The following is a 27,637-nucleotide window of genomic DNA, read 5'->3' on the forward strand; positions in this document are numbered from 1 at the left end:
AATGCTATCTCCGATAATAATGATATAAATCATTAGCGAACTGCAAACAGCTACATTACACACGAAGTCCATTATCAGTAGCATTTATATTCAAATATTCACTTTCATAAATCTAAAGTACTAATTGGGCATATTAAGGCTAATTATGGCCCTGATATCGCCATTCCATTTCCTATTTTACGCCGATTAATATTAATGGAGGATGAATAGACTCCTATAAATGCATGGGTTGAAGATATTAGGAACGAATGTTGGTGTCAGTGTCCTTTTCGTATGTTGCAATGTTTTTTTTCGTAGGTTGCACTATTGTTTTCGTAGGTTGCAGTATTTTCCTAGGTTGGAATATTTTGCTAGGTTGAGGTTGCAATATTCTTTTCTTATGTTGCAACATTCATTGCCGAGGTTGCAATATTATTTTCTTAGGTTGTAATATTCTTTTCATAGGTTGCAATATACTTTTCATAGGTTGCAAGATTCTTTTCATAGGTTGCAAGGTTTTTGTCATAGGTTGCAATATTCTTTTCCTAGGTCGCAATATTTTCTATGTTGCAATATTCTTTTCGTAGGTTGCAAAATTCTTTTTATATAATAGGTTGCAATATTCTTTTCATAGGTTGCAAGATTCTTTTCGGAGGTTGCAAGATTCTTTCTATAGATGGAAAGAGAAACCCACAAGATTCTTGTGTATAACTTGTTTACTGGTAAATATTTACATATTACTTTGATCTCGAGCACTTTCAGGTCCTAACTGTGACCCTTTTTCAAGAGATGAGGTAGTCAGGCTGGTTCAAGGCCCAGCAATCTTCTGGAACTTCTTCTCCCTGAGCTGTCATTTATATGATGGCTGTCCTGGTTTCCATTCTCTTGAGAGTTGTTAATCTCCTCCTGTCGGTTTGATATCCTGATCTGATGGTCAGTGGTATTAATCCTTGTGGTATGTGAGTAGTCACCATCGGTCTGTTGGGCAGGAGACCTAACCTCCAGGTTTGCAATATTCTTTCTGTAGGTTGCAAAATTCTTTTCCTAGGTTGCAATATACTTTCCCTATGTTACAAGACTCTTTTCCAAGGTTGCAGGATTCTTTTCCTAGGTTGCAATATTCTTATCATAGGTGCAGTATTCTTTCCCTAGGTTGCAATACTCTTTTTTTAGATTTCAAGATTCTTTCTATAGGTTGCAATATTCTTTTCATAGGTTGCAATATTCTTATCATAGGTTGCAATATTCTTTCTATAGGTTACAAGATTCTTTTCCTAGGTTGCAATATTCTTTTCTTAGGTTACAAGATTCTTTCTATAGGTTGCAATATTCTTTCTATAGGTTGCAAGATTCTTTTCCTAGGTTGCAATATTCTTTTCTTAGGTTGCAAGATTCTTTCTATAGGTTGCAATATTCTTTCTATATAGGTTGCAAGATTCTTTTCATAGGTTGCAAGATTCTTTTCATAGGTTGCAATATTCGTATCATAGGTTGCAGTATTCATTTCCTAGGTTTCAGTACTATTTTCCTAGGTTGCAGTATTTTTTTCCTGTGTTGCAATGTTATTTTCGTAGGTTACAATATTCCTTTCATATTCAGCGTTTTCTTTGATACTGATAGCCAGATACTGATTGAAATGTTATCAGACGACCAATGAGGCTATTGCTGGTCTTTGCTCATAATGTCCAGGTGTCAAAGAAAGTAATTATGCGATCGCTTCCCGTGACAAGGTGATTACTGGAAGTGTCGGTATCATTTCCTCTTATTATTATTATTCCTGGAAGATTTGGTCGAACCTCATTCCAATTGTTTTGTGAGAACGATTGTTTTACCAGTCCGCTGGTATGGTGGCTAGGGTCGTGGCGTGCCGCTCAGATGTCGCGGGTTCGCGTCTCCTTCAGGGCCACGAAAAATCACTGGCTCTGTACCTTGATCAGTTACTGCCTCAGTATGGGGTCTGCAGGGGAGATTGAAATAAATATTCTTTGGAAGCTTGGATTTCAAATCAGTGCCCCCGTGGGCTTGTTCCATGTGAATAGGTTTCATCTAATAATAATAATAATAATAATAATAAATAATAATAATAATAATAATAATAATAATAATAATAATAATAATAATAATGAAATAATAATAATAATAATAATAATAATAATAATAATAATAATAATAATAATAATAATAATAATAACGGTTATATAAAACTCAGAGGCAAAATCCGCTTTTACTTGTTGTCAGAGGATTGGATAACGAGTAAATTTATCTTTCCTGGATATTTTTCAAGTAGTTAACTTTATCCCTGGACATCCATCCGTCGACGTAACGTGAAGAAAAATCATATGTTACGCTTAATCTTCTCCCCGTTTTAATCTTGGTACCGCTGTGAATCCGGAGGCGTATCAAGATACGTTTGACGGTGCGTGATTATCCTGAAATGGCAAGATTACCCCTGTTAGCTTGGTTTACTCAGTCTGCTATTTTTGGCGTCAGTCTTTGCGCTCCGTCGTTAGATGTTGATTTTGGTATCGCAGTGGGGAGTCAGTTTTACCTGATTGAATCGCGTAAAGTAGACACTGGTATTTATTGTTGCTTCGGCTCGTCTGTGCGTTTTGGTTTCAAACGAAGATCTTTTGTGATGTTTCTACAATTTTTTTTTTTTTTTTGTCAGGTCCAGTTTGAATTCAGATCTTTCAGGCTGTGAATTCAAATCTTTTGAATTCAGCCCTTTCAGACTGTTAATTAAAACCTTCCAGGCTATGAATTCAAGCCTTTCAAGTTTTGAATTCATACCTTTCACGCTGTGAATTCAACCCTTCCTGGCTATGAATCCAAACTTTTCAGGCTGTGAATTCAAATCTTTCACGGTTTGAATTCAGACCTTTCAGGCTGTGAATTCAAACCTGTCAGGCTATGAATTCAAATCTGCCAAGCTGTGAATTTAAACCTGTCAGGCTGTGAATTCAAACATGTCAGGCTGTGAATTCAAACCTGTCGGGCTATGAATTCAAACCTAGTCAGTCGAGTGGCAGTGAAATAAATAAATAAACAATTAAATCAATAAATATGTAAATAAATAATAAACGTATAACATAAAATACAAATTGAGAGGACTGCTGTCTCTGTCATTGCTCTGTTCAGTCTGTTCTTTTCAATTTTTTTAAAACCATTCTAGACATTTTTACGCTTAATTTCCTGGCATCAGCGAGGGAACCCGTTTACGCATGCGCAGAGCCCTTGTTATTTACGACGGAGCCGAAACTATAAGCGAACGTGTGTAATTCCAAGCAATGACGCTTTTAGGCTCGTCATTCACGGCCCGATGACTTCGTCGCGTGTGCTTGATTGCACGGTGCTTGATGTCTGTTTGTTTAGGCGTTAAATGGCGAATTTTAAAGACAAAGAAAAGGGGGGAAGTCAACTTGGCAGTCAACCGGGGCAGAATAAATTGATTAACTCTCCAGTTTTTCTTTCTGAGATGATCAAATCTGCTTCTTCTTCTTACTTCCTGCAGGCGTTTGGAAATTACGCAAAAGAAATTGCGCGTCTTTTTATCTTCTTTTTATTATTATCTGCTCTTGGAAGTGGGAATCGCCTTATTCCTTGAATGGAGTCGTTGGAATTTCCTCTTTCGCTTATTCGCCTGTGTATATTTTCATTTTGTGAAATGATTCATTTTCTGCCAAAGAATCCACTTGGGGGTGTTTGAATCTCCGTCCATTTTTTATCATCGGTCATGGCTTTGGGTTTAAAATCCGTGATATATCTTCGTGCTGTTGTTTAGGATCTTTAACTGCGTATCTTGAAATTTTATATTATATATATATATATATATATATATATATATATATATATATATATATATATATATATATACTGTATATATTTCGTTGTATTCCAACTATGAAAATGGAAGATTTTTGGTAGAATATGCCCAACAGTTTCGTCCTCCAATGGACCTCGTCTTGAAGAGCTTATGTGGAATATTACTGAATAACATATCATCGTGTGCCAGAAGATTACCAGTATTATTATTATTATTATTATTATTATTATTATTATTATTATTATTATTATTATTATTATTATTATTATTATTATTATTATTATTATTATTATTATTATTATTATTATAAATATATAAATAATATAAATATATATATATATATATATATATATATATATATATATATATATATATATATATATATATATATATAAAAAATGATCATTATGAAAGCCTGAGTTGGTTACAGAAACAATCCCAGTAGTTTTTGTAAAAAAAAAAAAAAATTCAAAAAGTACAAAAAAAAAAAAATAGAAATCGCAGGCTTTTATAAACCCGGGAAATCCCGTGTGGGATGGAGCACATGAGAGTTTAGTGTTATTGCATCATCGTTAAAAAAGAAATAAAATGGCGGAGAATTTCCCTACGAAAATCTCTGCAAACTTTTATTGCTTTAGCACATGAAATATGCTCTCAGACCACGGGAGGGAGGAGCCTCACTCTGCCGTAATTATTATTATTATTATTATTATTATTATTATTATTATTATTATTATTATTATTATTATTATTATTATTTAATGTGGTCAAGATTCTATATGTTATTACTGTTCACTATATTCGGTATGATTAATTTCTTGAAATTTAAATACTTTATTTTTTTTTGCCTGATTGTCACTTGAAATCAGTACGAGTGACCTTGACTTATGCCATAAGGTCAGACCTTTTATGATGCTAGATGGCAGCATTAAAATACATTTTGTTAATGGACCTGCAAGAGCGGACCTTTCAGTAATCTGAAAGATGCATTATTGACGAATGAACATTATTCAGTGTTTCATTTGAAAAATATAGTGCAATTTTCAATTTCCCAAAAGTTATAAATTCAACACAATTTGGGGAAACGCCAGAATATAAAGCTTCTAAGAATAAGCCGACCTATTCTTCAGTGAAGAATGCAGGCGTGGAAGTTATGGTTTTGAGATGTTTTTAATGCTTTGATATTTATAGAAGTTTTTATTTTACCGGATAAGAAAAATAGATATAAAATATTGGAAAGAATTCTGAAGTATTTTAGGTCATAAATACGTGAAAGGTCTAATGAATACGGAACCATGTTTTTATGTACAATAATAAAAATGTTGAATATCTGTATGTTTATAGTTGGCCTTGTGTACTCATGTAATCGTGGACTGTAGTCTTTCTGTTTCCTGATGAGTTTCATAGTTACTTAGGTTTTCATTAACATAACCAAAACTATCTATGAAATGTTAAAATTTAAAATTTTCAAAAGAATATAAGTATGGATTGTTAAAATTTACAGTAATTAAGGAATATAGGTATGGATTGTTAAAATTTACAGCAATTAAGGGATGTGAGTATGGAGTGTTAAAACTGACAGTTTTTGATGAATATAAGTATGGATTGTTAAATTTACAATAATTAAGGAATATAAGTATGGGTTGTTAAAATTTACAGTTTTTCTTAAATATCAGTATGGATGGTTAAAATTAACTATAATCAAGGAAAATAAGTATGGAGTGTCAGAACTTGCAGTTTTTAAGGAATATAAGTATGAATTGTTAAAATTTACTGTAATTAAGGAATATAAGTGTGGACTGTTAAAATTCACAATCTTTAAGGAATATAAGAATGGATTGTTAAAACTTACTATAATTAAGGAATATAAGAATGGACTGTTAAAATTTACTGTAATTAAGGAATATAAGTATGGACTGTTAAAATTCACAATCTTCAAGGAACATAAATATCGATTTTTAAAATTTCCGACATTTAAGGAACATAATTGTTCATTTTCAGTAAACAATTAATTGACCGGATTTGATGACTGACAGCGGAACGAACAGCAGAAACATTACCTGGTACTTATAGGATAGCGGTCCTCCTGTGATATTGATGGCTGTCTGGTGACTGGAAGGGGTTCCTAACGTTAAAACCACGCTGTGACCTGTGTTATTGATGACGCCATCAACCTGTTGATGAGAAGAATAATTTTATTGTTGCGATTCAGGTAGGACTTGTGGTTTGGTCAAGCAGTGCTTGAATGCACACATGTATATGTGTATATATATGTTTATTTATTTACATATATACTGTATATATTTTTTTATCCTGACTCACATCGGGACCCAACCTCGGACTTGTGTATGTATATGTGTATATATATGTGTGTATATATATATATATATATATATATATATATATATATATATATATATATATATATATATATATATATATATATATATATATATATATATATTTTTTTTTTTTTTTTTTATTATATTTTTTTTTCTGATCCGTCGCGACCGAACCCCGGACTTTTTCGAGTGAGAGTCCAGGAGTTAGCAATTCCACCCGTGCGGAGGATTTGCTAACGCCTTGGACTCTCACTCGAAAGGCCGGTGTTCGGTCTCGAAGTGAGTCGGAAATTTATTTCTGTGAAAGACTTTCCCATGTGTTCATTTCCATATATGTATATATATATATGTAACACACACACACACACACACACACACACACACACATATATATATATATATATATATATATATATATATATATATATATATATATATATATATATATATATTCAGTAATTCAGTGATAGGGCATTAGGCTCGTGTCATATGGGGTCAAGAAAAGGCTTCAGGTGACCTCGTTCAATGAGTCTCGAATCCAAGTTTGTATTTTTAAAAAAGTAAAACTTTCAGTATATTTGCCGCTTTAACTAAGAAGTGTTTATGTCGGAAACCTTGGGCGATGCAAAGTGGATCATGCACAAAATTCGAGACATTTGCATATGCAACGGTGCCTGTTCATGGGATCTGAATATATTTATAAATTCACCGGTGAACGCAGCCTTCAGGTATTAAGGAGAATGTTAGCCATGGACATTATCTCATGCAGCTCAAGGTATGAATGAATGAATGAATAATTTATCTGGCGTCATGATTACCATGACATGACGACATTATCATTGACATAATGTGATAGACATTGTTTATAAATTAAAATCTAATTTTGTTCTAGAATGCCTCAAGGAAATTACTATGTTTGGGTTGTAGCATGTCCTGGAAAGCGCAGATAACAGTGGAAGATTATACATAGAGTTATCATAACAGTTGTTGATGTCTTGTAGCATGTCCTGGAAAGGGCAGATAACAGTGAAGATTATGTATATATATATATATATATATATATATATATATATATATATATATATATATATTAGTTATCATAACTGTTCTTGATGTAGAATGTCCTGGAAAGGGCAGATAACAGTGGAAGACAATATATATAGTTATCATAACCGTTGTTGATGTCTTATAGCATGTCCTGGAAAGGGCAGATAAGTGGAAGACTATATATATAGTTATCATAACCGTTGTTGATGTCTTATAGCATGTCCTGGAAAGGGCAGATAACAATGGAAGATTATACATATAGTTATCAAAACAGTTGTCGATGTCATAATTATCAGTCGGTTTGGAAATTAGGATTTTCGTCAGCCATATTTAAATCGAAATATGTCTGGAAGCTTTTATCACTTTTATAGGAATCATACTTATAAATATTATTATCATGAATGCAGTTTATGTCATAATTAGGATCTTTGACCTTCGCGCATTTAATTACTACTTAACCGAAATAAAGTTGTATTGAAGCAGATCCTTTCTATTAGCAAATGATCCATAGATACCGGATAAAGACAAGAGGAAATGTGGGCATCATTCCAGTCACTTTTTTTTTTTTTTTTTTTAGCTGGGTGGACGTCGTTTATAAAGAGCCAGGTAATTTAGAATTAATCAGTCAATCAATTGCCAGATAATTAGCATCCGCTGCAGATTTAAATTTTTCATGCCGGGTAGGGTCACTCTGCCGTCTGGGTGGGGATTTGCTCTTTTGCTTTTTTTTTTTTTTTTAGTTTTCTGTGGAAGAAAACTATTGTGCCGGCTTTGTTTGTCCGTCTGACCTTTTTCTGCCCGCACTTTATTTTGTTCGTACTTTTTTCTGTTCGCAATTTTTCTGTCCGCATTTTTTCTGTCCGCACTTTTTCTGTCCGCACTTTTTACTGTCCGCACTTTTTCTGTCCGTACTTTTTCTGTCCGCACTGTTTTCTGTCCGCACTTTTTTCTGTCCGCCCTCAAATCTTAAAAACCACTGAGGCTAGAGGGCTGCAAATTGGTATGTTGGTCATCCACCCTCCAGTCATCAAACATACCAAATTGCAGCCCTCTAGCCTAAGTAGTTTTTATTTTATGTAAGGTTCAAATTAGCCTTAATCGTGCTTCTGGCAACGATATAGGGTAGGCCACCACCGGGCCGTGGTTAAAGTCTCATGGGCCGCGGTACATACAGCATTATACCGAGACCACCGAAAGATAGACCTGTTTTCGGTGACCTTGATTATACGATGTAGCGGCTGTATAGAAAACTCGATTGCGTCGAAGAAACTGCGGCGGATTTTTTACTTGTTTTTTGTGATTATTGCTTTGAAAAAGACATTTATTTAACCGGGATATTTATACTCTGAGGATTAATTACTGAAAGAACTCCTCTTAATTAAACGACAGGTCAGGTTAGGTCGTTTTTAATTAAGACTGTTTTTGTGGAATAATTATTGATGAAGATACGAATTTATAGATATCACATGTCTGAGGATTTATATTGCAACTGATGGACTTTGTCTTTTAATCTTGCTTTGTTTAAGTTGCTCTGTACAGAATGAATTCGTCTTTTATGGGATTTATCTTTTGATGTACTTTCAATTTATACATTGTAAAAGGTTCATCTCTACAGAGATTAATACAGCATTAACTGATTTATGGTTTTTGGTGTAGTTATATCAGTTCTATTTATTTTTACCGAATGAATTAATTTTGTATGAGACATCGATTAACGTACTTTCAGTTTATTATTGTAAGAGTTTTAACCTCTACATGTTTATATAGCTTTAACTGATTAATGACTTTTGGTGTAGTTATTTCGATTGTTCTAAAAATATTAACGTTACTAGTGAACATGTGATATAGGTTGTGTAAGGTTATGTGAAATGAGAAATATATATATATATATATATATATATATATATATATATATATATATATATACATATATATATATATATATATATATATATATATATATATATATATATATATATATATATATTTATATATATATACAATACGTATACTGTATATATATATACACGTATATTCCTATAATTGTGCAATATATGTGTGTATGTATATATATTCATACTGTATATGTATAACTGAATCACGAAAATATGGAACGTGATGAATATATAAATAAAGATAAAATCCTGCTAAGGAAAGGACATAATTTTATCTTTTTATATACATATATGTATTAAATTTGAGAAAAAAAATATGGGCTTCTGTAAATGTCATTTAGACAAGCAGAGTAGCTAGGACGAAAAGGCCAAGAAGAAAATGGTTAAAATATGGACAGCAAATACTCAATGATTCGTTTTTTTTTTTTTTTTTCTCACCGCTTATAAGAACAAACAATATCCATGACCCAGTGACCCCAAAATGGATTTTATCTTTATTTATATACAGTCCTGGCCCATATGTCTTAAATTTGAGAAAAATCATATGGGTCCAAATTGCATTTGCTGAAGCCCATATTTTTTTATATTTATTCTCAATTTAATATATGCATATATATATGTGTGTGTGTATGTAATATACAAACATATATATTACACAAATATATTTATATATAAATTATATATTATATATAAATATATGTATATATATATATATATATATATATATATATATATATATATATATAATATATATATATGTTTGTTTTTGCGCCTTCGCATAACGGACTCGGTTCCTTGCTTATGTTTATCCATAACCCGTACGAAGTGTGCCATCGCACGTCATTAATTACGCCCCGCCGTTTGTATTACCGCATACATTTGTCCCCACCCGCGACTTCTGCAAGCAGCGGCAGCCATCATGAATAAATCTATATATATACGTGCATATAATTATCGGCCCGGGAGCCGTTGAACGCAATGTGATATTCAGCGAGACAAGTAGGACGCTGATAATTGCAATTGCATCGGTTGTCGCAAGTTCAAGCAATTACGACGTGCTTGTGACGTTCAAGTTGCTTGTTGCTCCGTTCATTATCTTGTCGTATCTTCTTGTTGTGGGGTTGGCGGGTGGCGGTGGCCGGGTCATGCTCGTACGACGGATGAAGAAGAACTGCTCATCCGTAAAGGAGGAGGCGATGGTTCTTATTATCATTATTATTATTATTATTTATTATTGCTGCTTTACTTACAGCTACTGATGATGATATCGTCATTAACTTTGATGCTTTTTTTTTATGTCATAATGAACGTCTTCATTATTGATATTATTAAAGGGTGAGCTGTCAACTTGCCTTATTTGTAGACTGAAGTATCAAGTTCTCTCTCTCTCTCTCTCTCTCTCTCTCTCTCTCTCTCTCTCTCTCTCTCTCTCTCTCTCTCTCTCTCTCTCGTATTTATAAACTAAGGTATGAAATCCCGTCTCTAAAGTATGAATTCTCTCTCTCTCTCTCTCTCTCTCTCTCTCTCTCTCTCTCTCTCTCTCTCTCTCTCTCTCTCTCTCTCGTATTTATAAACTAAAGTATGAAGTCTCCTTTCTAAAGTATGAATTCCCCTCCCATCTCTCTCTCTCTCTCTCTCTCTCTCTCTCTCATGTCTCTGATGATAAGAAGCAATTGATTCAGTGCTTGATTAAGTGTCTGTCTATGAATATAAATTGTAAGGATAGTACTGAATGATATTATGTCTGCGTCGTACAAACAATAACGATAATTTACAATTGAGATAAGAGAAGTTTCGAAGGGAAATGCTATAGATATCAAGCATTCAAGTACACGTATTAACACGGTTTATATTTTATACATACACAAACGCACATACATGTGTATGCGTGTATATATATGTCTGTGTGGGGGGTGGTAAATATATGTATGAAATATATATGTATATGAAAATTTCTGCGTCTTGACATTAATTCTTCACAAAATATTCTCTCTCTCTCTCTCTCTCTCTCTCTCTCTCTCTCTCTCTCTCTCTCTCCATAAAAAGAAATGAAATTTTCCCCCGCAGCGGCTCATTCCGCCGATGAGGAGAGGCTGGTCTTCAACCTCCCACGAAACATTAATAATAATCAAGTTACATTTCAGTGGCTTTGGGGTCGAATGTAATCTTCGAATGTAATCTTTGTAATCCTAATTTCATGGTAATGTGATTAAAGTTTAATCAGTTGTATTCGGTGAGTTATCGTCCTCTGTAATTATACGGCGAGATATTGGTAGGAAGTTCGTCATTACATCTGAAGTACTTTGCTTGTGTGCGGTTTTATGGAACTCTATAGAGTACGAGGCACCTGCTTTTGTTCGTGCAATGAAGCAAGGTGCTTTCAACTGTGGTCAGTAATGCTTTATTGATGGTGATTTTATGCCTGTTTGTGATTTGCGTAATTGTGATTGTATTTACAGACACACACAGACGTATACACATGCATTTATATATCTTTCTATCTATATATGCTTGTATGAATATATATACATTATATATATGTATGTATGTATATATATATATATATATATATATGTGTGTATATAATATAAATGAGTTCTTAGAGAAACGTGTTGAGTCCATATAACCCAATTTTTTTTTTTTTTTTTTTTTTGAGTCCATATAACCCAATTTTTTTTTTTTTTTTTTTTTTTTTTGCTATAAAAGATTGGTCTTTAATGACCAGAGTGCATAAAATTTGATTCAGGCAACTGGATAGTCAAAGTTGGGTGTACTGATAGCAGTAATTCGTTGTAATTTTATAATATTTTTTTTTAAACATTAGCTCTGCAGCTCATTTATTTTGGATTACAGTGACTTTAAACCAGGTCAGACTTCGCTGCAAGATAATGATCCGTTATTAGTTGGAAATCGGTTTGATGTATCGGCTAAAATGAGGAAGTTGTGTTGATATTTTTTTTCATACCGTAATATTTTTTTTATAATTTCGTTTTAATGGTTATTATTATTATTATTATTATTATTATTATTATTATTATTATTATTATTATTATTATTATTATTATAATCAATTGAGTTCTAAGATGGTGACGAAATCCACAATAATGTAAGTCAATATATATATATATATATATATATATATATATATATATATATATATATATATATATATATATATATATATATTTCTATATATATATTATTATTATTATTATTATATTATTATATATTATTATTATTTCTTATTATTATTATTATTATTATATTATTATTATTATTATTATTATTATTATTATGCTAAACACGTTGCGTTCCCTGCATAATCTGCGTTATACGTCAAGTACAGAAGGCCCTTTGAACTGGTGTCTTTTTTCAACAGCCGATAGAAATTCGTCCTTCCTTCAGTTGTGCCTACCGGAACAAGTAGGCATCTTCATATCTGCCCACCCCGTCGCCCGGGGTCTTTCGTCTTGAGACCAGGAGACGGAACCCAGTGGTAACCCAGGGAGAATGTTCCACATAAAAATACACGGGTTGGCCCCAGGCAGCGGATTTAGGTTGGGGAAGGGACCTATTTGTTTTTTTTTTTTCTCGTGTATACAGAATCAGAGGGAATCATTCTGTTCTCGAGGGAATTCTGGCGAACGAATAGATTTAACGAAGAACTAAAAGTATCTCTTGATTTGATGTGAGTTTTTGAAATTTGCCGTAGTAGATGTCTGCGTGGATATAAGACTATCTTTGCCGTAGTAGAAGTCTGCGTGGATATAAGACTATCTTTGCCGCAGGTCTGCGTGGATATAAGACTATCTTTGCCGCAGTAGAAGTCTGCGTGGATATAAGACTATCTTTGCCTAGTAGAAGTCTGCGTGGATATAAGACTATCTTTGCCGCAGTAGAAGTCTGCGTGGATATAAGACTATCTTTGCCGCAGTAGAAATCTGCGTGGATATAAGACTATCTTTGCCGTTAGAAGTCTGCGTGGATATATAAGACTATCTTTGCCGTAGTAGAAGCCTGCGTGGATATAAGACTATCTTTGCCGTAGTAGAAGTCTGCGTGGATATAAGACTATCTTTGCCGTAGTAGACTGGATATAAGACTATCTTTGCCGTGGTAGAAGTCTGCGTGGATATATAAGACTATCTTTGCCGCAGTAGAAGTGTGCGTAGTTACAAGACTATCTGTATCTTTATGGCTGCCAGCTTTACAGTATAGCGTGACGGTAAAAGTTCGTTTCCTGTCCAAACTCCAGTTCCACATTTCAAACATTTTTTTCGATAGTTTTCTTGCTGTTTTCAGTTGTCCAAGATCTCAACCGGAAATCATTTGTTGTAAAGTTTCCAAACCTCAGACCGTAAGCACGTTTACAATGTGCAAAATGGGCGCCGTGTTTAGTACCAGCCCCTTGGGGATGTACGTAAAACATAAAATAATGACTGTAAATACCATAAACATAATTATGTACTTGAAAATAGCTACCAGAATCTCCCCTTGTATAGACCCGGAGTAAGCATTTAGTTTGGCCATTTTTATGATGTCGTCGTACTGTTCCAGAAATTGGAGCATTTATGGAACATCAAGTACTAAAGGCGTTAAATTGATTGTAAATATGATTTTTTTTAATTTAATCAATAAAAAATATGAGATAAGACGTTATACTTTTTTTATTTATGGGCAGTCATAGAGAAGACAGATGAGTTTTTCGTTAATGCGTGGCTGATTTGAAAGACACTTTTTTTTTTTTTTTTTTTGCATTCCTGTCATTTTGGAAAGGAAAAATATGTAACACTTAAAAACGGTTATCTAATTTGAAATAACAAGAGTATATGGAGAGAACCCTCGTAGGGAAGTAGCGCCGTCAGTGCACCTCATGCGGTGCACTGTAGGCATTATTAAGGTTCATTGCAGCGTCCCTTCGGCCCGTAGCTGCGACCTCTTTCATTTCTTTTACTATACCTCTGTTCATATTCTCTTTCTTCCATCTTCCTTTTCACCCTCTCCTAACAACTGACTCATAGTGCAACTGCGAGGCTTTCCTCCTGTTACACCTTTCAAGCCTTTTCATTGTCAATTTCCGTTTCAGCGCTGAATGACCTCATAGATTCCAGTGCTTGGCCTTTGGCCTAAATTTCATAGTCTCTGTCTACAAGGAGAAAAACGAAGAAATTGCTTGTAATTGTAGTTAATTTAAACAGTCATTCAAAATATCTCCAAAGCAAGGACGTCCCGAGGCGCACTTGATATTTAACACTGGTGGATCGTGTACTGAGCTTAGTCCGATTTTTCTTTCGTTGTTCTTGTAATCGAACCCCCGTTAATCTCTCTCTCTCTCTCTCTCTCTCTCTCTCTCTCTCTCTCTCTCTCTCTGAGAGAGCTTCTTCAGTAAATGAAAAACCTAAAGGAAGGATGACCTGATTCGCAATTGAAAAGAAATTCTCTGCGAAATATTTTTTTCTTCCATTAATTTTTCCATTTTCCTCCTCCTCCTCCTCCTCCTCCTCCTCCTCCTCCTCCTCCTCCTCCTCCTCCTCCTCCTCCTCCTCCTCCTCCTCCTCCATCCTTTCCTCATCATCATCATCCGTGTCTTCTTATTCTTCCCCATGTCTTTGTCTCTCCTAACTCCCCCTTCCTCGGAAACAGGGACGGATGAGGTTGGACGACACATTGAATTATAGATATTTTCGGAAGCTCCCAGTTACAAAGTCTTTCTTCTTCTTCTTCTTCTTCTTCTTCTTCTTCTTCTTCTTCTTCTTCTTCTTCTTCTTCTTCTTCTTCAGATGCGACCTTTACTCTTTCGGGAAACCCAGACGTATTCGAGTCCGCTGGGATAACAGTTTTTATGCTTAGTTAAGGGTTGGTAAGGGAGATGCGATGACACTGGTTGAGGGAATTGAGGGCGATTGAATCTTGGGGGAGATTGAATTCTCTCGGGGCTGGCTGAAGTGGGGGCGTTTATTTTGGTGTGTGTTGTCCATATAATCAGACATAGAAGCGCGTTCGCTCACGCTCACACACACACTATACACACACATATATATATATATATATATATATATATATATATATATATATATATATATATATATATATATATATATATATATATATATATATATATATATATATATATATATATATATATATATATATATATATATATATATATATATATATATATATATATATATATATATATATATATATATATATATATATATATATATATATATATCATATATATATCCTGGGGTTAGGTCTGAAGAAAAGATAGGAGAATGATCACATGAACTGCTGAATCGTGGATTAAAAATCTGTGCAGAGTACTTCCATAGAATTAGCCGGCCCATACACTTGCACAAGAGGTTCACCAGCAGTTTGTCGAACCCTTTATTCTTGGATGTTGATGGCCATCTTTTCCAGTACTTCTTTTACCAAATATGACCATCCATCTGTGTGTGTTTTTTTTTTTTTTTATCTTTCGAGGAGTTGACCTCTGGTGGCGGTTCCTTCTTGGTACAGGCAATAATTTTTGAGGGATGAGGCTGCTAGGCCATCGCCCAAGCCCGATATGTCGGCTAGGATTCTTTTGCAGTGATGTGCTCACTTGCTGACACAACTCTGTTCAACATTTTTACCTGCACGAAAAGTTGATAATCATTGGTCAAGTAAATCTTTTAAACTTCCCTTTCCTTTCGCTGTGCGTCCAAGGAGATTCTGATTGGTCCTGTACTAGGGGTAAATTGGTCAATGATTGAACTTTTACTTTGGTGGGAAACCGTTTTCTGTCTCGTGAAGTCTTGTGAGGAACGAGGCAGCTTTCTCGGTAATTCACTTCTCTTATGTCCTAAAAATTTTTCACTGTTTTTACTGATATTATTATTATTATTATTATTATTATTATTATTATTATTATTATTATTATTATTATTATTATTAACCCTATTCATAAGGAACAAACCCACAGGGGCCAGTGACTTGCAATTCAAGCTTCCAAAGAATATTATTATTATATTATAATATTCATTAGAGTAACCCCATTCATAAGGAACAATCCCACGGGGGCCATTAACGTGAAATTCAAGCTTCCAAAGAATATTATTATTATATTATAATATTCATTAGAGTAACCCCATTCATAAGGAACAAGGCCACAGGGGCCATTAACGTGAAATTCAAGCTTCCAAAGAATACGGTGCACATTTGAAAGAAGTAACGGAAGGTAATAGGAAACACAGAAAGAAGTCACCAGTAATCAGGTTTTTAATTAGTGCGGTGTCGCCGGTTTATGTTTCCTGCTAAAAGAACAGTTGTTTGTTTTGGAAAACGCAACAGTTTTGTAAAATCAAACAGCGAATGAAACTTTCTAATCGTACCGAGAAGTTTGTCATTAATTGAGCTGGGAGAAGGAGAGTTTCCTCCGCCTTTGTTTCGTCTCAAAAAAAAAAAAAATTGGAGAACATCTACGCTGAAACGCACACGGAAGAGTATTATTTACACGAGTGATAAGTAAGTAAAGACTTTTAATTAAGTGCAAGAATAAGCAATTCAAACAGGGGCCGGGGGTTGGGACTGAATGGATAGCGAAATTGGATGTGACGGTGAAAACCGAATCTCTCTCTCTCTCTCTCTCTCTCTCTCTCTCTCTCTCTCTCTCTCTCTCTCTCTCAGTTCGGGACAATAGTAGCGCCGATCAATCGGCTTTCCTGCACGAACTGGCTTGTTGTCTGTCGAAATGTCCAACATTTCAAAATGACTGTCGTTGGCAACAGAACTCTCTCGTTGAACGGACGATTTCGTCGTGGTTTGAGCTCCGCTCTTGTGGCATAGGACGGTGGGTGATTCTTTTGTCTCTCTCTCTCTCTCTCTCTCTCTCTCTCTCTCTCTCTTCTTCAATAAATGAAAAACCTAAAGGAAGGATGACCTGATTCTCAATTGAAAAGAAATTCTCTGGTGTTTTTTCTTCCATTAATTTTTCCATTTTCCTCCAAGTCCTCCTCCTCCTCCTCCTCCTCCTCCTCCTCCTCCTCCTCCTCCTCCTCCATCCATCCCTCATCATCATCATCCGTGTCTTCTTATTCTTCCCCATGTCTTTGTCTCTCCTAACTCCCCTTCCTCGGAAACAGGGACGATGAGGTTGGACGACACATTGAATTATAGATATTTTCAGCTCCCAGTTACAAAGTCTTTCTTCTCTTCTTCTTCTTCTTCTTCTTCTTCTTCTTCTTCTTCTTCTTCTTCTTCTTCAGATGCGACTTTACTCTTTCTCCCAGACGTTTCGAGTCCGCTGGGATAACAGTTTTATGCTTAGTTAAGTGAGATCAAAAGAGGGCGATTGAATCTTGGGGAGATTTGGTTTATTTTGGTGTGTGTTGTCCATATAATCAGACATAGAAGCGCCTTCGCTCATGAGATCTGAAGAAAAGATGGAGAATGATCAACTGCTGAATCGTGGATTAAAAATCTGTCAGAGTACTTCTAGAATTAGCTCTCCCATACACTTGCACAAGAGGTTCAGTCTCCCTCTGTTCTTGGATGTTGATGGCCATCTTTTCCAGTACTTCTTTTACCAAATATGACCATCCATCTGTGTTTTTTATTTTTGTTTTATCTTTCGAGGAGTTGACCTCTGGTGGCGGTTCCTTCTTGGTACAGGCATTAATTTTTGGGGGATGAGGCTGCTAGGCCATTGCCCCAGCCCGATAAGATGTCGTCTAGGATTCTTTTGCAGTGATGTGCTCACTTGCTGACACAACTCTGTTCAACATTTTTACCTACACGAAAAGTTGATAATCATTGGTCAAATAAATCTTTTAAACTTTCCTTTCCTTTCGCTGTGCGTCCAAGGAGATTCTGATTGGTCCTGTACTAGGGTAAATTGGTCAATGATTGAACTTTTACTTTGATGGGAAACCGTTTTCTGTCTATCTTGTGAGGAACGAGGCAGCTTTCAGGTAATTCACTTCTCTTATGTCCTAAAATTTTTCACTGTTTTTACTGATATTATTATTATTATTATCATTATTATTATTATTATTATTATTATTATTATTATTATTATTATTATTATGGATTAACCCTATTCATAAGGAACAAACCTTTAACGTTTTCAAGCTTCTCCAAGAATATTATTATTATTATTATAATATTCATTAGAGTAACCCATTCATATCAAGGCCACAGGGGCCATTAACGTGAAATTCAAGCTTCCAAAGAATATTATTATTATATTATAATATTCATTAGAGTAACCCCATTCATAAGGAACAAGGCCACGGGGGCCATTAACGTCTTCAAGCTTCCAAAGAATACTGCACATTTGAAAGAAGTGACGGAAGGTAATAGGAAACACAGAAAGAAGTCACCAGTAATCAGGTTTTAATTAGTGCGATGTCTTTATGTTTCCTGCTAAAAGAACAGTTGTTTGTTTTGGAAAACGCAACAGTTTTCAAAATCAAACAGCTGAAACTTTCTAATCGTACCGAGAAGTTTGTCATCAGAGCTGGGAGAACCTGGAAAAAAAAAAAAATTGAGAACATCTACGCTGAAAACAGTAAAGTCAGGTGATATAAAAAGACTTTTAATTAAGTGCAAAATAAAAATAAAAAATTGGTCGTCATTCTCTCTCTCTCTCTCTCTCTCTCTCTCTCTCTCTCTCAGTTCGGGACAAGATCTCAATCGGCTTTCCTGCAAACAGGCTTGTTGTCAACATTTCAAAATGACTGTCGTTGGCAACAGAACTCTCTCGTTGAACGGACGAAGCTCCGAATCGGGGTGATTCTTTGTCTCTCTTTCTCCTCTCGTTTCTTGGTGTTGTGGTTTGATTTTTATGAGATCTGTGGAAATCTTGGTGTCAAAAGTCTAATTAGAGCTGTGGAAGGGCAAAGTAAGTATGCATCTTAGTATTCCAATCATGCTGTCAGATTTCAGGAGAACCTGGGGATGAAAAACAGTAAATCAGGAATAAAAAAGAAAATAAAAAAATAAAAGGTCGTCATTGTACAAGATCTTGCAAGCAGCCTCAGTCTTCAAAGGAGCTAAAGAATCGTCTTCTTTTCCTACGTTTCTTATTGAAGTCTCTCTCTCTCTCTCTCTCTCTCTCTCTCTCTCTCTCTCTCTCTCTCTCTCTCTCTATCTTAAAAGTAAATTTCAAGGATGTTGCAGGAGGAAGCTTTTGAAGCCTCGCTCATTCAAGTTTCTCATTTGTGTTTAAGGTGTTTTGGTGGAGAGAGAGAAAGAGAGAAGAGAGAGAGAGAGAGAGTTGCTCCTCTTTTTCTCTCCCCTTTCTTACTTCGTTCTGTTAAACTTCGCCCGGCCGTTTTTAGTTCCCAGCGGATGTAAATAAGAATTATTTTAAGTTTTGGGAGGAGGGCTCTCTGCTGTGGCTCGCGTCTCATCGTGAATTTCGTGTCTCTTCTTCACAATGTTGATGGGTTCATTCGTAGGACCTTATTTCTTTCTTTCTTTTTTCTTTCTTTCTTTCTTTCTTTCTTTCTTTCTTTCTTTCTTTCTTTCTTCTTCTTCTTCTTCTTTCTTCTTCTTCTTCTTCTTCTTAATGTTGATGGGTTCTTTCATACGACCTTCTTTCTCTCTTTCTTCTTCTTCTTCTTCTTCGTAATGTTGATGGGTTCATTCATAGGACCTCCCTTCCTTCCTTCCTTCCTTCCTTCCTTCTTCTTCTTCTTCTTCTTCTTCTTCTTCTTCTTCTTCTTCTTCTTCTTCTTCTTCTTCTTCATGTTGTTGGGTTCATTCATAGGACCTTTCTATCTTCTTCTTCTTCTTCTTCTACTTCTTTTTCTTCTTCTTCTTCTTCTTCTTCTTCTTCTTCTTCTTTTCTTCTTCATTGAAATAGATGTAATTTATCTCCCAGGGCCATGGTCGTTGAGATAACAAGTATTCCTGTGTCAGGTATTGCTTCCTAGAAACCGTCTAAGTATGAAAACATACCGTTTGTTATTGTTGTTTGTGTCAGTATTCCTCACATGTTGTTTTATTTGATTCCAATAGGCTGTCACTGAAAATTAAAATGCGACAGTGAGTTGATTTGACTCCAGAATTACCACCGTGACGTACAAATTTTCACTGCAGTTGAATTGTTGCATACCTGTGATGATTGTCAGATTTAAGACAGGCGCCAGTTTTCCCGATGCGAACAATTCTTCGTAAATTCTATAAACGTTTGCATCTTATGTGATTACCATTTTATGCTAACTCACGGAATTCTGATCCAAAACTAATTGAATGTAAAAGTTTTATTGAAATGCTTGTCCTTGTATCTGACAGAAATTGCGAAGGGAATTGTGTAAAAGAATCAAAACACATATCCTAAGTGGTCATTGTATCCCAAACCTTTTGATTTCTTCCTGCTACCTTGTATCCCCCAAGGCTCAACATTCCCAATTTTCACAAGTCGCCATGTACCACTGCCATTCTGAAACGTTTCATGTTTCATGTTTCGTTCTCAGTCGTTTTGGATGCTCCCTGTCCTTGTATAAAGCCTGACTTTTCACCAGAACGTAACCTCAGACCAACACCATTATTTCTTTTACATTAACAAGTCACCCACTGCCACCACTTGCTGTAGTCAACAATTTTCCAGAGTATGGATTTTTCCGTTTACGTTTTTAACAGTTCACTGAGGATCTGGCGTAATTCTGTAAACTCTTGGCATTTAAATCCATAAGTATTGTTTGGTAGGGAAACTCACTGACAGAATTTTATACGTACCTCTTGTGTAGAATGTATAAGAAAAACAATTAAGCTGACTTTTCTGTATGAGACTAACAACGCCTGCCTGTATTAATAGTCATTATCTGCTACTGAAATGTTAATTGTACTTTTATCGAGATTTATGATTTAACCGCACTTTTTGAAAAAAAATTAATTTAATTGATTTTTTGTGTCAGAGTTTGGATAAATAGATTGCCTTACAGAAGTCGCCATCTTTAAAAAAAAATTATTGTAATTGTATTTTTTGTGTCAGAGTTTGGATACAATAGATTACCCTGCAGAAATCACCATCTTTGAAAAAAAAAATTATTGTAATTTTATTTTTTGTGTCAGATTTTGGATACAATAGATTACCATACAGAAATCACCATCTTTTAAAAAGATTAATGTTATTGTATTTTTTGTGTCAGAGTTTGGATAAATAGATTACCTTACAGAAATCACTATCATTAAAAAAAATCGTAATTGTATTTTTTTGTGTCAGAGTTTGGATAAATAGATTACCTTACAGAAATCACCATCCAAGCAAAACAAAGATCAAATCACAGTGGAACGAAGCTTGATTAACGAACGAGATGAAAATTGGGGAAGATGAAAACTGAATATCGTTACACTTTTGACTTTAACATTAATTAGGATTGATGGACAGATTTTATACGCGAACCGAACGGGAATACTTACGGCACAGCATATCTCGGGAATCTGTAGCAGTAAAGTTCTGTGATATTTCAATTAAATCGTCGCACTTTTGATGGTGAGAGATCATATTCTATTTACTTTTGACGCAGGTGAACTGACACTTAATGAATAGATAATCCTCGCCTCGCATAAAGTTATTCAGTTTCGAAAAACGTATACAGCTTTACTGCCTAGATTACAGATCACGTAATCTGTGATGCTTTTTTTTTTATTTCAAGATGATGTTAAAGAGGATAGGGACCGGGGAACGAAAGCTGAGTAAAATTGAATAATGGAAAATAGATTACGTTCTATTTTAACGTGTTGATCTATTTTTCACCTCTCCTGAAATGGAACTGTGAGCACGGGATGATTTAGAGGATTAAGTGAAAGTTGGAAGGTAATGATATAGATCTGATTTTGCAGAGTTGTAATGCAGATGTAGGAAATGAATAATATTAGTTATTTGGGACTAGTTTAGATATTACCTCAGTAATGTGTTCATAAACATAGTTAACATGTGTAGTGGTATCACTTACTGTGAAATTAAACAACTGAAACGAACTAAGATAAACTATGTCATTCTGTAGCTGAAATAAAACCAATGCTTACTTTTAGGTAAAATCGCCAGAACTGTGTACCACTGTTAAATCTTAAAACGACCAAAATAACTGTAGATATTTTAGTGCACTGACGCATAAAATTCTCTCTCTCTCTCTCTCTCTCTCTCTCTCTCTCTCTCTCTCTCTCTCTCTCTCTCTCTCTCTCTCTCAAACCCTGGTAGTGTAATAGAATCTCATCCTGATCTCCAATGTGGCGAAAATACCGCCACCAAGGGGTTGTACAAGCCCCAGGAATTCTGATTCAGCAAGGGGATATAAGGACCAATGTTTTTCTTTTCAAAATAAGTCAGTAAAAACCACATTTTTGTGTCTGTAAAGCTGTATAAGGATTTCACAGCATCAATAGACCAGTCAAATAAGGGATTAAAATGGTACGGGTGAAGTGACACCCCCTTACAGAAATAAGTTTTGGGAATTGACGGAATGAGGTTTGGGACCTACCACCTCAGAGAGTGGACCGTGAGTCTAGGCATGCATGTGTGGTGTCTAGACAGTCAGTAGATGGTCAGGTAGGTAGCTGCTGTAAATGTGATGGACGGATGGAGAATAAACGTACAAATGGGAAACATGAAAATCGTGTAAAAATAAAAACAGAAAAAATGTGATAAGGCATGGGTGTATGGCCACAGGTAACATATTGAGTTGAACGCAGTAGCTTGCAAATGTTGATATAAATCTCTTTTTGAGGATTTAACCGGTTTTGTGTAAGTCTAATAATTATACTCTTCAGGAAATCCAATCTTTAACTCCAGTCATAAAATTCGATCTTGACTGGTTTTGATGGTGGGGCTCAGTCTTATGTCATCCATACATGATTAGTTATCAAATGTTAATTAGCTTGATCTCTCTCTCTGTACTTTTTAGTGCACTTTATTCTCTCTCTCTCTCTCTCTCTCTCTCTCTCTCTCTTCAACCGGTAAACATTTTCTGTTTTGTTGTATCCGTACAAATATTATTCATCAGGATTAATAAGAGTGTCTATTAATCCTGATTATCCATTACCTTCCAAGGCTCTCAAAATGAATAATACTTCTTCAAGAGGCAGTGTTGTAGCTCCAAGTTATTAAGTTTGCGCGTTTTTCTTTATTAAAATACCTGAAACGAGATTTTGGGCTTCTGACGGCTCAGAATACTTTACATTGCAAAGCATATAAACTACTGACGAGCGTCTGGAAATCACTTTTTTTCCTAGTAATAAATTTCGTATAAGGATTTGTACAGGTAAATTTCGTTGAGCACTTTATAATGACTTAAAATAATCGGCTGGTCCGCTGGTATTGTGGTTAGCGTCGTGGGATGCCACTCAGATGCCGCGGGTTCGCGTCTCCCCGGGGACGATGAAAAATCACTGGCTCTGTATCATGATCAGTTACTGCTGCAGTGTCTGGTCTGCGGTGGGAGGTTGAAACCAGCATTCTTTGGAAGCTCTAATTTCAAGTCAATGGCCCCTTTATTGTGCTTGTTCCATGTGAATAGGTTTCATCTACTGAAATAATAATAATACCTTTTAAAGCAAAGTAAAGATCTCTTTGGATGTGATGTTGTACTAACATGTTTGGGAATGATCCGTCAGACAAAAAATCAATTTCTACAGCAATATTTTGATGTTTCAAGTGGAGTTGGGGACGTGATTGCTTCGGGGTCTCCGGTTCAAATCAAATATTGCAGCTTGTCAACGACGGTAGGGGAAACTGAAGATTCGTGGAGAGGTGTGTATTTTGCCGTGTCGAATTATTGCTGTTTTTATATTCCATTACAGAAAAAAATCCATTTTTGCTCTTTATAGGGAAGGTTTAGTAGTTAATTAGGTAGGGTGTGGACAGATGAGTGGCAACATCACTGTCAAATCAAGGTAGGATGTGGACAGGTGACTGGCAACGTTACTGTCTAATCAAGGTAGGATGTGGACAGGTGACTGGCAACGTTACTGTCTGATCAAGGTAGGATGTGTATAGGCGAGTGGCAACGTTACTGTCTAATCAAGGTAGGATGTGGACAGGTGAGTGGCAGCATTACTGTCTAATCAAAGTAGGATGTGGACTGGTGACTGGCAACGTTACTGTCTAATCAAAGTAGGATGTGTATAGGTGACTGGCAACGTTACTGTCTAATCAAGGTAGGATGTGGACAGGTGACTGGCAACGTTACAATCAGTAGGATGTGGACAGGTGACTGACAACGTTACTGAATCAAGGTAGGATGTGGACAGGTGACTGACAACGTTACTGTCTAATCAAGGTAGGATGTGGACAGGTGACTGACAACGTTACTGTCTAATCAAGGTAGGATGTGGACAGGTGACTGACAACGTTACTGTCTAATCAAGGTAGGATGTGGACAGGTGACTGGCAGCATTACTGTCTAATCAGAGTTTCTTGTGGGGGACGAAGGTGGAAAGAAAAATAGACCGGATTTGGGAAGTTTTTGGTTTCTGTGTCAGTATTTTGCAATGATTCCTTAGTTTAATGGTTAAACTGTATTTCTGTGTACCGTTAGTTTATTTAGTATATTTGTGATGCTGTCCAGTAGTTCGCCATTCTATAAAAAAAATTTTTGTGTTAAATCACCTTTATCATGCCATTATTCAGATACCTTCTTTTAGCGATTTACCCGAAACGCTTGAATGCATTTATCATAACTCATAATGCATATGTACAAGGTCGGTTATTTCAGTGACTCTCGAGAAGAGGACTATTATCTCATTGATTGGGGCTCTCTTATTTCCCAAGGTAGAAGTTTTGACGTTTCTTTCTCTCTTGAGATAGTTTTTTTTTTTTTTTTTGATGGAAAAGGTACATTCTGCAGTACTTCTCCTCTTAAGATAGTTTGGTTTGGTGGAAAATGTACATTCTAGAGTTCTTTCTCTCTTCTTAAGATAGTTTGTTTTGTTGGAAAATGTACATTCTAGAGTGCTTTCTCTCTTCTTAAGATAGTTTGTTTTGGTGGAAAATGTACATTCTAGAGTGCTTTCTCTCTTCTTAAGATAGTTTGTTTTGGTGGAAAATGTACATTCTAGAGTGCTTTTTCTCTCAAGATAGTTTGTTTTGATGGAAATTGTACATTCTAGAGTGCTTTCTCTCTTCTTAGGAATAGTTTGTTTTGTTGGAAAAGGTACATTGTACAGTACTTTATCTCTTCTTAAGAGAGTTTGCTTTGATAGTTTGTTTTGTTGGAAAGAGAGTTTGTTTTGTTGGAAATGGTGCATTCTACGGTACTTTATCTCTTCTTAAGATAATTTGTTTTGATGGAAAAGTATCAGTGGTATCAGTGGTATTAATCCACTCATTTGATCGAATCTCTTTAACTGCTTATATTCTTAATTTTGAATTCAATTTCGTGCATTTGAACGTTGTTGAAAATCTTCCATTACACCCAACGGGAGGTATATAAGGATCTTAATAAGACTTGATATTATATTGAGGCAGAAAAAATAAAGAGAGAGTTTAATAACACTTTTATACGCGACATAAACTCGAGTCTTTATTATTAAGCAAAGCAGAACTCATTATTTGAGGCTTAAAAGATACCGGGCAATAAGAGGTAAGTGCGTCGCCCCGCGGAAATATAGAACTTTCGTAAGGAGTCTCAGTATCCAGGGTAAATTATGCTGGTCTGGTTAATACATGGAGTTTCGAGCCAGCTGAGAAAACTTTATCGCAGACGCAGTTCTGATGTGGAGCTATCTTCCTGCTGAATCTTTTCAGTATTGTTTAATAGATACTGTTATGTATGTGTATATATATACACATACATACATACAGACATGCACACGTATGTATAAACAAACAAACGTGATAAGTGTCAGCTGGGCTCCTTTAGTGCCAGAAGAATTTTGAAGACCCAGACCTAGGTTAATGAGAAATATGAGAAGGATGGCTGGATACGGGTGGAGATTCATGAAAGATAATGCACAGGAAAAAAACATATATATATATTATATATATACATTTACATATATGTATATATGTTATATATGTATATATAAATATATATTTATAAATATGTTTGTGTGTATGTGAATGAATTTACATACACATGTCTGGGTACGTGCGTGTACGAAACAGGTATCAGTTATACCCCGGAAGAACTGAACCTGTATCAGCGAGCAGTTACTGCTGTTTTATGGGCGAAAATTTAAATCGGGTTGCCAACTGGTTCCTGGAAACTCTTCCGGGGCAGGTTTTCATTGCAGCTCGATTTTCCTTTGGTGGTTCTCCCCTGGGCTCCGTCGGTCCATCGCATGGTACAATTTTTAATTTCTCTCTCTCTCTCTCTCTCTCTCTCTCTCTCTCTCTCTCTCTCTCTCTCTCTCTCTCTCTCTCTCTCTCTCGTGTTCTCCATTTCGCTCTGTGTCATTTTGCGTTTTTTAATTTTTTTTTATTTTAATTTTTTTTTTACCTCCGGAAGTGGGACGTCAGTTTTAGTACAGTAGTTTTCCGTACGACAGATATTTTCTTTAGTCTTGTTTTTCTCGTAAAAACAATAAAAAAAACTATATGAAAACAATAGTGGCACTTAGTTCAGTATTAAGTAAGTTTAAAAATTAAAATTAAATCCCCATCTTCCAGTTCTTACCTTGTTATAGTGCCTGCTTTTTGTTTTTAGGCCTGTGTTCGATTAGAAGCAATAAAGAACAAATACTAGGCCTAAGCTCTTTGGACGCGATCTGTATTGCTTTATGAAAGATATAGATTGGGGAATGTGGAAAACGGAAGGTGGGAGGAAGTGCCAAAGTTAGTATTAGATGAAAGGAAACATTTCTCAAGTGGTTCTGAATATTTTTTTTTTATAAATAGTTAACATAATAGTTTAAACATCCGGTAGTGATTAATGATTATTTATTAGCTTACATGTATAACAATTACACAAAATTAGTAATTTTCTCATAAATATTCCTAACACTTTAGAGCGATAATTATTAAGGAATATGAGTTTACGTTCAAATAATGTTGATCGAAATAACTCTTTGTAGTAACCTCTCTCTCTCTCTCTCTCTCTCTCTCTCTCTCTCTCTCTCTCTCTCTCTCTCTCTCTCTCTAACAATTACACAAAATTAATAATATTTTCATAAACATTCCTAACACTTTAGAGCGATAATTACTAAGAAATATGAGCTCACGTTCAAATAACAATGATCGAAATCTCTCTCTCTCTCTCTCTCTCTCTCTCTCTCTCTCTCTCTCTCTCTCTCTCTCTCTCTCTCTCTTTTAATCTCGGTTGTTATGACCAAATGAAAAAGATCATTATGACTAGACCACTCTGATAGACAGTCAGGTATGGTTTTTGTACAGGTCACTTTTTCCTGACCTGAAACAGCGATCACTGCAACCTGACTCTGCAACAGATTAATTAGTACTTGTGGAGTACTCAATAATCCGCGACGGGCAGGATTTTTATACCTTCCGCGTCGTCGTGTTAAGTGACTGTGAAGTCGCATGATCTCGGAAAGTCAGTGTCACGAATTATTCCCAGACATCTTTGTTTTCGTACACGTAGGTAGTTGCCATTATTTTCAGACAT

At 35.3% G+C, this 27,637-nt stretch overlaps 1 protein-coding gene across 1 annotated transcript in view; it reads right to left on the reverse strand.

Moving 5' to 3' along the window:
• The window catches only part of LOC136853667 (carbonic anhydrase-related protein 10-like), a 221,194-nt gene that overhangs the window by 38,763 nt on the left and 154,794 nt on the right, over positions 1–27,637 (reverse strand). The window contains exon 4 of the mRNA XM_067129595.1: positions 5,863–5,976. Coding sequence (XP_066985696.1) covers positions 5,863–5,976 — 114 coding nt within the window. The remainder of the gene's footprint in view (positions 1–5,862; positions 5,977–27,637) is intronic.

Source organism: Macrobrachium rosenbergii, chromosome 27 (genome assembly GCF_040412425.1).
Source record: "Macrobrachium rosenbergii isolate ZJJX-2024 chromosome 27, ASM4041242v1, whole genome shotgun sequence".
Lineage (NCBI taxonomy): Eukaryota > Metazoa > Arthropoda > Malacostraca > Decapoda > Palaemonidae > Macrobrachium > Macrobrachium rosenbergii.